General features: G+C 40.5%; 1 protein-coding gene across 3 annotated transcripts in view; it reads right to left on the minus strand.

Annotated features, from left to right (window-relative positions):
• grid2 (glutamate receptor, ionotropic, delta 2) overlaps positions 1-13284 on the minus strand; it is a 434177-nt gene that overhangs the window by 324395 nt on the left and 96498 nt on the right. For all 3 annotated transcript variants that reach the window (XM_035639568.2, XM_035639565.2, XM_035639566.2), the window contains exon 2: positions 8590-8745. Coding sequence is in view for 2 of the 3 variants with exons in the window: in XM_035639565.2 (XP_035495458.1) it covers positions 8590-8745 (156 nt within the window). In the remaining variant the exon portion in view is untranslated. The remainder of the gene's footprint in view (positions 1-8589; positions 8746-13284) is intronic.

Below are 13284 nucleotides of genomic sequence, written 5' to 3' on the forward strand. Positions count from 1 at the left end.
TCTGTTGTAAGTCACTGGCATGAGCAACATTAAACTCCCCTTGGGGCTAGTGGAATAATATCAAATTATTATTATTATTAATAATAATAATAATAATAATAATAATTAAAAATAAAATTGCATTATACTCACATGGCACAACTAAATAATACTGCTATCCCATGCCCATACATCATATGTTAAGAACAAATATGTATATATTACTAGACCTGATGCAAGTTCTTTCCATATACAACATATTGTATTCAGCTATCCACAAACTGCTACTGTATGTAAAGCCGTCACCATGCAGTTACAGTCCAGCAGCAGAGTGAGGTAGACTGTAATACAGATTAACATGAGGCTTTACATGTGTCTGATACACTGCGTTATGTAATTAGCCTTTTGATGTGGAGTTAATTATATCCATGTTGCAATATGTCCAGGCATCAACATCACCTCATGCTGCTTCATCATCCGTCACAGGAGCGGAAGAATAATCTCACTCCAGGAGGTCATGTGCTCGCTCTCACTTATTGTTTTAATGTGAATTTGAAGGAAATGTTTAATGAGTGCTCTTAGGGGAATAAAAAATCAGAAAGAAAATGTAGTTTTTAGTTGAAGGACATCGCCGCTATAAAAAGGAAAGCAACCCAAATAATTTGTGGGTGATCTTTTTTTCCCTGTCGGAAGTGAAGGACCGCGTTTGTTTTTTTAAAGAGAGGGGAAGCAGGCTGTCAAGCAGCCATACAGACTGACACAAAGACAGAGAGACAGAGTGAGGGAGGGAGAGGGGAAGCTAGGGTGGGCAATGGCCAATGCTCAGTGGGGGCAGGAAGGAAACCTTTCAATAGAGATGCACTTCTGACATCTATTCAAATGACACTTTCTATCAACCGACCGATCAACAGACCTACCACTGATTGAGGACACACAGACACACACACACACACACACACACACACACACACACACACACACACACACACACACACACACACACACACACACACACACACACACACACACACACACACACACACACACACACACACACACACACACACACACACACACACACACACACACACACACACACACACACAAACACAAACACACACAAAATTATTCAAAGCCCCAAATGTCTGGTTGGATCTGCTTTGTCCCCAGCTGTCAGCTGCTGGACTCCACACACACACACCAAAATTCCATCGTATTGCCTATTGCAAAATGTCAGTGTTTCCATGGATACCGCGAACCTCAAACCCCCACCCCCACCTCTTCGATTAGTAGGGAGGTTAAGTGAATTGTTGCAATTCATCACTGAATAAAGGCAAAGGCAGACAGAAAAAGGTAAAATTGAAGTATAGGACAGAGAGTGGAGGTAAAAAATAATGTATGGAAAAGTATGAGGCTGAAAGAACAGAGACTTTAACATCTTTTTTGCAATTGCTGTGACTGCAGTGAGGAGGAAGGATACATCTTGTGGAGAAGGATGAGCAGAGGAATGTTAATGTATCAAGAAAGTAACCGTGTGCACAGTATCTATGCGTGAGCGTGCGTGCGTGTTGTGTTTGTGTGTACAGATGGTTGTTACATACATGTTAGATAAATGGACAAATGCAGGGAGGGTGGCAGCAGGAGAAGGGCACCCAGGCCCCGAGTGATGTAAAGGCTTTAGAACAGGAGATGTCTTTGGTCTCTATGGCAGCTAACAAGACTTTTCTGTACATATACATCAGATAAGGGAGACATCAGGATGCAGCCGATGGACAGGAACATGGGAGTTGGAGGCAAGGAGAAACGATTTAGGCATAAGGCTGCATACTAGAGGAAGAGGATCTTAATGACCTAAATGATGATGAAGGTTGCCTTTTGCAGCCAAGTGCAGCTGTGAGTGATGGTGTGATATTGATTGGAAGATGAAGGCTGATATACAGTATTAAGAAATAACATTAATCCAATCGGTTTTAGATTGAGGTTTATTTTTTGCAGTCAACCCAAGTTTGGATAAAAAGCTTCACAATGCATTCAAGGCTCACCAACGTTCAGTCAGTCTGGACAGGGACTACTAAACAGTGTAAATAATACCGGGCCGATCAGTTGGGGTAAAGCATAATCAGACTGTCTCAGGAAAACTCAAAGAAAGTGACAGACGTTGTTGTTCTTTGCAAACCTGGTCATTTCCCAAATTTCACTTCCACTCCAATGAATCAAATGGCTTTGTAGTATTATTGAAAAGTGCACTTAATAGTTTGAAGAAAGAAAACAAAACTTTAGTCATCATGTATTTCAATGTAAAGTCGACCTTTACGCAACTTTTAGTGACTAATTTCCATGCTCATGCACATAATCAGAACCAGCAAACAACAAACGACTTCTTGTTCTCTCATTTAAGTCTGCATGTGTCCACTGAGTCATGTCACTGGAGGAGACTAAACCTTGTTGTGCTGATTAAAAATAAATGAAATAATGCTCATGAAACATTCATGATAGAGCTCACGGATTCAGCAGGGGGAGATGGTTGAAACTGTGTTTTTCATATAAGGATCGTGGTTAAGTACAATATGAGAAATAATATGACGTGGCAATATGACTTTTTGCAAAAGTGAAGGGGTCTGACTTTCTGGAGCTACTTACTCAGGCTACAGTCAAATACATCGATTTGATTTTCTGCTGGTACTGACATTCATGCTTATGTTTTTCCAAATGACTGAGAGGAGGGAGGAATTCTAATCATTTCAAATGGCACATTAATGTTGCATAAACAGGAAAGATTGTCAAATATTGCAAAATTCAGAAGAAAAATGAATGTGAAGTTTTCAGTTCATTTGCCTTCTGAATTGAAATCCTGCTGTAAGAATAGATGAGAATAAAGACTGACACATTTACAAACAGGAAAACATTATTCAGGATGAGGAGAAAATGTTTAGATCAAAGAAAGTGCTGCCCTGATTGTGAGTCGCTTGAGACAAAAATGTCAGCTCAATGAACTGAATGTAATGTAAAAAAAAATGTAATGCCCTTGTCTTTGTTAATGTGTTTACATTATCACAGTGTGCTCACCAACATGGCAAAAACTTATTTTCATCACACTCATGCAGTCAAGTGTTTCTCACGCCCTTAAGGCTTTTGCTTCATGCTGACTGTAGCACTATACCAAATTGTTCCTGTGAAGTTCCACTGTGTCAGAATAGATAAAATGAAAAGATGACAAGTCTTCTGAATATAAATTCCAGTCACTCTGATGCATTGGAACTAAATTAATAACTTACAAAGATGGAGCGTTTTATTATCGTCTTTATATGCATCCCATTTTACATTAGCCAGCCATATAATTAATCTGCATCGCTGCCGAAACATTTTCACCTCGGTTCTTTGGATCACATTGACACAGGCAAATATTTTAAGAAAGAAGTTCGGAGGAAGGATAGAGAAGTCATGCCTCACCACAACTCAGCGCCTTCCTAGTGTCACCCAGATGCTCTGAAGGTTGACCAAAATGTAAGATTAAAGAAGGAGGCTATTCACACTTGCAACACAGGCAGACGTAGCGCAGCACTTGTGGTCCAATGCCTTTCACTGAGTAAAGAGTCATGTCCTTGTAAATATTGACAATTGGCAAATGAAAAAAGAGGGTTTCAAGAAAATCTTTTAATACTGTCTCTAATCATTCCTTGCTTCCAACATTCTTTTTGCGATGTCCAAGGCGAGCGCCTTGCACTGCTCGGTGTTTGCTGCTGTCCTTGGTGCTGAATCTACTCAGCAGCCACTTACAGTGCAACAACGGACGTACAGCAACAGGCTACATTTCACTTACATTTCACATGCATATGTTTAAATAAATAATCACAGGCTTTGCAGGAGGGCGGTAATATGATTAATATAATCATTGTGATTATATGTATTTTCACTTCTGATCAATGTATTTTCCTTTTTTTTTTTACTATTACCACACAGTACCACTCACACAGTATGTCCACATTGTGTATTGAGTGCAACAGTAAAAAAAACAAAAAAAACTGCTTCTAAATTCAATGAGGACTCACACACTCGGCTTTGAGAGCCAAGAGAACAATGTACTATGTGTATGTACGGGGTACTATATCGTTTTCAGCCTGCAGACCTTCCAGTGGCGGTGTGTGGTAACGTGTGCATGAATGCAGCCGTGCGCCCTGCGTGTCAGAACTAAGCAGAGATGAAAAATAAACTGAGACAACTATTGAGTTCCCTCCCTCCTGTGGTCTCTTCCTGTTCTCCGTTCCTCACCAGCCTACCCCCACCTTTCCATAGACTGTTATCCAATTAGGTGATTCTCATTGCTTTAATTGATGGAGACATGAATAGGCACACGCATACGCACATACATATACACACACACACACCTCCACCCGTTTCCCCACGTAATGTCTAGCCTGATTACTATGGAGATAGGGGGATAGGGTGTAGGGAGTGAAATGTGAATATAAGTGACAGGAGCAGATCCACAATTAAGTACCATGCAGGAGGAAGAAAGAGACGGAGGAAGAAGAGGGCATGTGACGTAATCCAAGCCCATTTATTTGCTCCTGAGACAATTCTGTACAAACATGCACAAATGTGTTCCTCTGCATTTGTGAGGACACCCGTTGACATTTATTACATTAGCTAGCCCTGTTTGGCTCCCCGTGTCAACTGCACAGTCGCAGGACAAGGCAGGAGGGAGTCAGTGAGCTATCACTTCTAACCCAGTACAAGCCAATACCTGACCTTAACACTAACCCTCAAACAGCCCTTTGAAGGTGCGTCGGACAGTGAGGACCAACCCCAACGACCTCATCTTCCTCAAATGTCCTCACTCCAGTATTCTAAAACTCTAACTGGCCGTCACAATGTCAAACAAGTACAGGCACATAATACCCTAAGGAGAGAAAGCAGAGTATATCATGTGGCTTAATTGTTTCCAGATAATTCATTATTTTGATGTCCCATTTTTGAATAGTTCCATCACCTTAGTGCAACACTTTTTAGAAAGCAGAGGGTCGTCCGAATGGAGCGCTGCAGTGATACGAGGTGGGCATACGGGAATAAGATGGCTTCACCTTTGGGTTATTGTCTAATGTCGGAGTGAGTCATACAGTGAACTGTGCTAAAATGATTTTATGGTAAACCAAATCAGTATCTGAACCTCAAGTAAATAATTTATTTAAATAGAAGGTCATATTGCATTTACACAAGGGAATTGCAAGTACTGAGAGTAAATATGAATAGTACAACTGCTAGTACATTTCACTGGATTTACTGACTGTGGGAATGTCACAGTCATACTGCACCTCGGAAAATAATTCAAAATATAGTGTACTTATACACTTTGATCCTAATACTGTATCTGACACCAAACAGAATGGGAGGAGGTGGTGTAGTGCTGGTTAATTTATTTTTTTTTGGTTTCAAGAAGTTTATATATTCAAGCTTAAAGGTAGAAGTTTATAAACAAATTCAGGAGATGCAAATCCCTAAAAGCGAGCGGCTGCACTTGATCATACATTTGGCTGCATTTATCTCTGTTTTCTACTGGGACAACATTAGTCCACCCTCCAGTCTGAGCTTCTGCTGAGACCTGCTGCTCCCGCTCCCGCTCACAATTAGCCACACCGGAGGAGAAGCGGTACAGTGCCGCTCTTTTCAAAAGACCTTTTTTTATTCTTTACAAAAAATAGTGCTTAATTAGTCAGAATTGACATGCCAGTACAAACTATTTTATTATTTATTTGTAAGCTTGTTGACCTCTTACTAATTCAACCACTGAAATACACCCACTGAGCACTAAGTTGATATGGTGCAAAAAAAGACAAACAAAAAAATAACACAGGGGCATGCAGCTCATCCATAACTACTTGTTGAAATTTTCAACAAACAAATGTAAAAAGGAGAAGCTATTTTAGATAATTGAAAAAAATAAAGATTATTGAAATCATGTATACTGTCTTCTGTTTCTGATAAAAAGAAGCAAAGCAATTGAAACTATGACACATGAGAGTCGGACATACAGATACAATTGATTTGCAAGCCAGGTCACCAGTTAGCGAGACAAATGCACAGATAGACAGGCAGATAGGGAGACAGGCAATCAATTCATCAGCCAGCCCACTACACATGCAGACAGGCAAGCAGACTGGCAGTCTGTTCAGTACCATGCAGACAGGAAGACATTGCACCACCCACAAATTTGGACAGGCCAGTCAACGGACTGATGAACTTGGTATTAAATTAGTCAAGGATTATTTAAAAAAGAAAAAGTAGAAATGACAAGCAAAGCCAGTTTGTCGTTGAAAAATAGTGGGTTGAAGTTTCAAACAAAACTAAAATAAAAATTATTAATGGTATTTTATTTCCCTTTACTGTAACAACAATAGTTCTACCTAAGGATACGGTACTATTGCTCAGACTCACTTTCTATGATAGGCAACAGTACTTGACTAGTGTGTCTGTCTGGTCCAAGGTGTGACTGTTTCTACATTTATGCATGTTATGTATGAGCCTGCTGAAAAAGAATGGGCACTATCAGCAAAATAACATGCCCTGATCTAAATAAAAAGTTGAAAACAAGAAGTCGCTGAATAGTCGGGTACAAACGAACTGTGGACGCTGAAAATACACAAACATGTAAGGAACACACGCAAAAAATAGCAGAAAACGACACATTGTGCAGGATCCAGCAACATGCTGCTGGCTCAGTCTGCTCGGTCAAAGAGCAAGTGATTGAATGCTGCCTCCTGCTGTGCTGTCACATTTCTCCTCACTCACTCTCTTTGTTTTACTCAGTTCTGATAATCTAAATAAAACACTTGAGACGCAGGCTGCTCCCTGTCCTACGAATAAAAGGAGAAGAAACAAACACATGTGACCTACATGCACACAGAGCCTTGATGAAAGAAGTACTCAGGTTGGGACATCAAAAAATTACAGTCCGACTACCAAACACAACTGCAGCACTATTATATATCAAAGCTCAAAGCCTTAACAAGGGTTTTAGAGATGCACAAACACATATTCACCCGTACAGCACATCCAAACAAGGTCCTCCAAGCTAATTTCTGAAGAAAAGAAAAAAACACTGAGTTTGGCCACCATTGTTTGCAGCCTGCTGTCTGTTTGACTGAAAGGAAAACAAGCTCAAACGTATTCGGCTCTGCTCTCCCCTTCTCTGTCTCAGCCAAGGCATTCCTTTTTGAATCCATCAGTTTTGGTCTATTTGTGTTAGAAAATTCTGGCAAGAGGTGAGAAGGTTAGACGATCATCACCCAGAAACAATGCATAAAGTGCCAGGGTGAGAAAAAAAAAGGTTTTAATATAAAGCTGGTTCAGTCCATCGTGTCTAACTTAACGATTGATATTAGAGAGGTATGTGGTACTGCTCGTTCTGCCATGAGGTAAATCTCCTTCCGTGGCTTTGCCGTGCATTTAAGATGTTCAAGCATCATGTATTTGTGTATCTTGGAAATAGGGGTCAAAGTAACAATTCACCATGTCTCACAAAGCCTTGAGAAGATACTATGCTCGGTTTTCACTTACTTCTCATGAGCCTCTGGATGACTATTAGCCACAAAACAAATGCCCTAAATAGTCGCTCCCCCACTGTAGTTTAAAAGAATGTGTGCGACGTGTCCTCTGTATTGTCAGACGTGTCCTTCGCCATGCAGGCAATGCCCGTATGAGTCTTGGTCCCATTTTGTATTTTTGCAATATGTCAGGATGGAAATCGCTACAGTGATAATGTGACTGAGTGATCGAAAAGTTGCTTTGCCGTGCTCAGGATTTATTGATTGCTGTGGTCGAAAGTAGAGGAAGAAGTAAGTTATTGTCCCGTTCTTGTTCTGTCTACAACTGTTCAACTAACTTCTTTTCATTTTTGGCCACAGTAAACTTCACAATGATTCTTCATTTATAATGGAATATAATGCCTTCCAGGGGTGTAAATATACTCCATAAAAAAATCATTCATGCACATGAGCATGTTTAAAGTAGACATTAATTTGTTCTTTACACAACTTAAGCTCTCTTTTTTTATTGCATTACAAAATAACATGCGTTCGGAGGAATGGGGCAGTTGGAGGTGCCAGACGAAATGTTGTATGTATGGTTGCCGTGAGTGTTTGCGCCTGAAATCAGATGACTGCGATGCCGCAGTGCCACCCGATACCACCCCTGCACAGAGCGTCGGTCAGAAGTACGACTGTTGTTATGTACAGAGCAAACAACCTAGGAAAGCTGCTCCCATGACAGGAAACATTAAACAGAAAGTTGATGGTGCCTCGTATTTCTCAGTTCAACAATTAAAGATAGGACTCTGGGAAGCATCATGCTGCTTGAAGTAACCAAGGAAAATAAACTGATTAGTGGATATTTGGAATGTTTCAAGTGACATTTGTAAATTGTGAGAATAAATGTTGACAGGGGTCTTTTTTATTTCAGTTCAATAGACAAAACAACGTCAAGAGGCAAATTAACATCCTCTTTTTGTTTTAATCATACTTTTATGTCAACACTAAAACAACAGAGCGGTGCACCTGCTGATTGCTGTTATTCCCCGGTATAAAGTTTAAAGACAACATGGTATTATCATCCTACCTTCTTGCACAGCCTGAAAGGGGTTGTTTCCGTCCACAAACTCCACAGAAATGGTGATCTTCTCCGTCTCCAAGATCTCATTGTTCAAATTGAGGTCAGCCACGGCGAGGCGGAACACCTCGTCGTCTTTCCGTGCTGACTCATCAAAGATGGCACCTATTGAAAAGGGAAGAAAGCAGAAAGGAAAAGGTGAACTTTCAGAACAGAAAACAAGGTAGAGATAGAAATATAGAGGCTAGAGTAGGCAGCCCACGAATGTAAGTGTTTCAGAGAACCAAGGGCCAGGCAACCTTTTACTCTGGTCTAAATCCAATTATGGACCATATCAACAAAACTTCCAATGTTATTAACATAAATATGCTAAACAACTGACAGTGTAAAAAAAAAAAAAAAAAAATGACACCAGGGTTAGGGTTGAAAGGCAGGGTTTATCCACAGCTTCCATTATCTGTAACCCCGAGAAATCATTTCCACTGGTCTAGTTTAAAGGGGCAGTAAGCGATTTTGGAGAAAGCTTGTCCCTATCTCTGTTGTTGTTGTTGTTGTTGTTGAGACTTTACTGCTCTGGCCGGGTCGCAGACACTGAGTCGTAGCTTCGTCTGTGGGCGCGTCTCTTAAGTTGTCGAGGAGTGATTTTTGTTTTTGATTTACAGAGCCAGGGCTGAGCCGAAAACCCAATTTTTTTCCAGGGCACACAGAACCCACAGCTAGTGGTCCGTGAGGAAGGAGTTTTGTAATACATGCATTACGTTAGAATCGCTTACTGCCCCTTTAAGTGGTGTATTTAGCAGTGACTGACACAACATCTGATAATTATGTGATTGTCACTTGATATATTTGGACATAAGAACAGACGCCTGAAACCTCCTTTGAGCGCCTGACCCACTAGTGATGGGACACTGAAGGTTACATCCGTTGGGTGAGAAAGCTGCACTGAAGAAGAACCTTTGCTGAGTGTTTATTCTAAGGTCAAACTACGCCCAAGGGTGCACCAACTCGGCCAAAATTGTTTGCTGCACAAAGTAAAATGGAAGAATAAATGACCGGCGTGTGCCAGTATCTGTAGTGGAAGATAAAAATTCCCACTAGTTAATACTTAATTAGTCATGAAAAAAAATGTCAGCCTGCCGTGTGAGACAGCCGAATGAGGCACCATGGGATGCTGACTGGCTGGTAGAGATCTGGTCTTTGATTTGGTCTGTTACACACAATTTACCTTGTGTTATCTTTGTTTCTCTCTTTCTTCCCATTTAGCCTCTCATTTCCACCCAGTTAATCCCCCGAAACCACTGGACTACTAATTGTGGAAGCCGGTGCAATGAAGCACTACTAACTGTATTTCACTGACCAGAAAGCCTCATATTGTAGTGTGTATATGCGTGTGTGTGCATTTGTGAAACACAGGTTGCAAATTCCATTAATGACCAGGCAGACTGCATTGGCTGAGGGCTGTTTTGTACCACATTTAGAAGTCTGTTGCTGTAATTGGTCTTGTGTAGTTCAATGGGCAGAGTCTGCTGCTAATATCACAAAGGCTATGATCTGAATTCTTGCAGTAGCCAAAGTTACTGGAGAAATCCTGTTTCTTGGTAGAGCAAAGAGCAGATAAAATCATACTGAAAAAAGAATATATAAATCACTCCAATGTGATAAAATTGGTACTCTAATGTGTCTGAGAAACCCAATGCCCATGTGATGTGTGGGTTACTTTAATGTAATTGAACTGTTAAAAACATCACATTTCACAGAAACAGAGGACACTGCAGACAGGATCAATCTGGAAAACATGGATCTGATTTTCTCCCCTTCAGATTAAAGACAATTGATCGAAACATGCTGTACACACATACACCAAATACAAATACAACCAGCTTGCCGCTAAAGACAATCAGGGACAGTATGCTGACTGCCTCTTCTTCATCATACGACCTCATGAAATATGCATCCTTCAATAATTTGATCCATCAGCGTATGGCAACTGTAAATACCCTCCCGCTGATGGATTCTTGGTTGTTTTTTATAATCATGTAGAATAGATGAGGTGAGACAAACAGGCCCGGATAAAGTGATATGGAGCGAAACACACAAAGACCAATTAACTATTCCAGTAGAAATAAATCATGAATGATCCAGTGATCATGAAGATGACACTGCTGGGAGAAAGGATTTGCACACTGAAGGACAATGTTTGGTTGTTGTGTTGATTGTTGTGTATGTCTAGAGGACAAATGCATAGAAGAGAGGCTGAGAATATAAAAATATATATATATATATATATATATATATATATATATATATGAGATTTTTTTTTTTTAATGTTTAAAGCTGCAGGAACCCCCCTAAAATGACTCCTTCAATCGGACTTCCACAATGGAGTTCTTCCAGACATGTTAAAAGCTGAACAGTGCTGTAGACAAGTCTTACCGTTTATGTTTGAAAAGTCCCACCAGCAATGAGACGCAACCGAACATTTAGGTGGAATATTTGCAGTATAACAGCATTAATCAGTAATATTAATTCCTTCCTTTTGTCCACTCTTTCTTTATTAGCTGGTGTACCCTGGCAGTTATTCACCAATTACCTGTGTGTTATTGAAACTCTTTAACCTATAGTCACAGTGAGCAGGCACTGACAGACAGAACCACAGATATATGATTGACAAACAGGCAATATTGTTTAAGAAATATCTGTAGGGTGATGAAACTAGATTTTAATCACCATCAAAACATGTATTGCAGCCTTTATGCCTTGGTCCATTGACAAACTGTGACAATAAATATATATAGAACGTGTGTGAGAGGAAAAAAGTAGGGTTTTGAGCGGAGTAAGGACGATGCTGCTCCCTGCCAGTTACAACAACATCACTGCATGCTGATTTACAGACAAATGTACACACACACACACACACAAAATCCTGGCTCTGCCTCCTTTCCAGTAATGTGATTGTGAGCGCAAAGGCAACCGTCACAACATAAATCAACCAGGAAATAAAAGCAGTGAATCTTGTACTTACACAGACGCCCCAAGGGCGGGCACACAAAGAGGCACGCACACACACGCACACACAACATTTGTTTCAAAACCATCCCTTCCATGACCACAGCATCATCAACAACAACAGTGGTCAATTTGAATGGATGCATCATCCAAAAGTAGGCACCCCAGTTTGTGTGGTCAAGAGGTATTGATGAAACGTCTCCAATTGGTCCAGTGTTTGATATTCATTTCCTAGTTTGTTTACATTGATAAAGAGGTAATAAATAACCTTTTGTCCACTTACTGCCAAATAACCAATTGGGAAGGCTGAAAAACGCTCAGGGTAGAAGAAAAATGAGGAAGAAAGTGTGTTGTCACAAGCAAGGACAAATAACGGATAAGTCTGCCATGAACATTCTCTTCAACAATCTTTCCTCCTTTTACACGTTCTCTGCTCTTTGTTGACAATATTTGCTTGTATTTTCATCTCTTCCCCATTTAGGATTTCAAAAATTGCTAAAGACGTAACATTAAATAGCACTGTGTCCATCACTGGCTCTTTGATATTTGGCATTGATGGAAAGGATCAAAGTATGTCAATCATTATTTCATAGTTTTCAAAACAGGCAAACGGTACGGTGGGCAAAAAACGTGCAAGATGAAAGGATGATTATGGCCTTAGGAGTAATTATGTGGCCAAGCGGGTCTCTCCAGAGCTTTCGTTCCATGCTAACATCAGCATGTAATGTTAGCCATGTTCACCATCTTAATACTTACGTAATTTGTAAGCATGCCAAAATTTGCTGATGAGCATTGAAAATAAAGAACAGCTAAGCTGATGGCTAAAATGGTTTTGTCTGTCTCCTTTTATGACCTGTTGTACAACCAGATTTTACCTCAAGTAGGTCATATCTTCAACCCTAACCCATCAATTCTGATTTTTATGAGATACTGGACACCTTTCATGAGCTTCAGTGCAGTTGGCCTGGGAGCAGATACACTGATATATCATTTCTAAACTTTTTTTTTTCTTCAACAGAAATAACTTACACAGCTCAACCATCCCAGTAACTATGGGGAATTAGATAATGTTATTCAGGCGTACAAAGGCACATTGTTGAATGTACAAAACACAGCTCAATGTCCTTATTGAATGAACAAATTAGGAATTAGGCACATCATCCTTTGCATTTATTATGCTCTCACGTTCTTATCCAACAATAAAGCCTGCTCCTTCTACGGATGATCGTTCAGCATGAGCGACGAAGGAATGGGTTAGAACCGAGTTAGGGTGAGGGCGACACAGATGAGGTCATGAAAAATCACTCTCTCGCATTCACTCTGTCTCTCTCCACATGTGGCAGACACAACTCTGAACAGGAGGGCACTGAAATCTGGACCCATTCCTCCGTCTCTCGGACGAGCTCAAACACCTGTTGTAGAGGCTTCACCTGATGACAGTAATGTGACAGGAACACTGACAGACTAAGATAATGACTATGGAGGGATGGAGGAACACACACACACACACACACACACACACACACACACACACACACACACACACACACACACACACACACACACACACACACACACACACACACACACACACACACACACACACACACACACACACACACACACACACACACACACACACACACACACACACATGTATTGCTGATTTGTGACAAGGCTGGGCCGAAGAGTTGCTGT

The sequence above is a fragment of the Scophthalmus maximus genome, chromosome 19 (assembly GCF_022379125.1).
Source record: "Scophthalmus maximus strain ysfricsl-2021 chromosome 19, ASM2237912v1, whole genome shotgun sequence".
NCBI lineage: Eukaryota > Metazoa > Chordata > Actinopteri > Pleuronectiformes > Scophthalmidae > Scophthalmus > Scophthalmus maximus.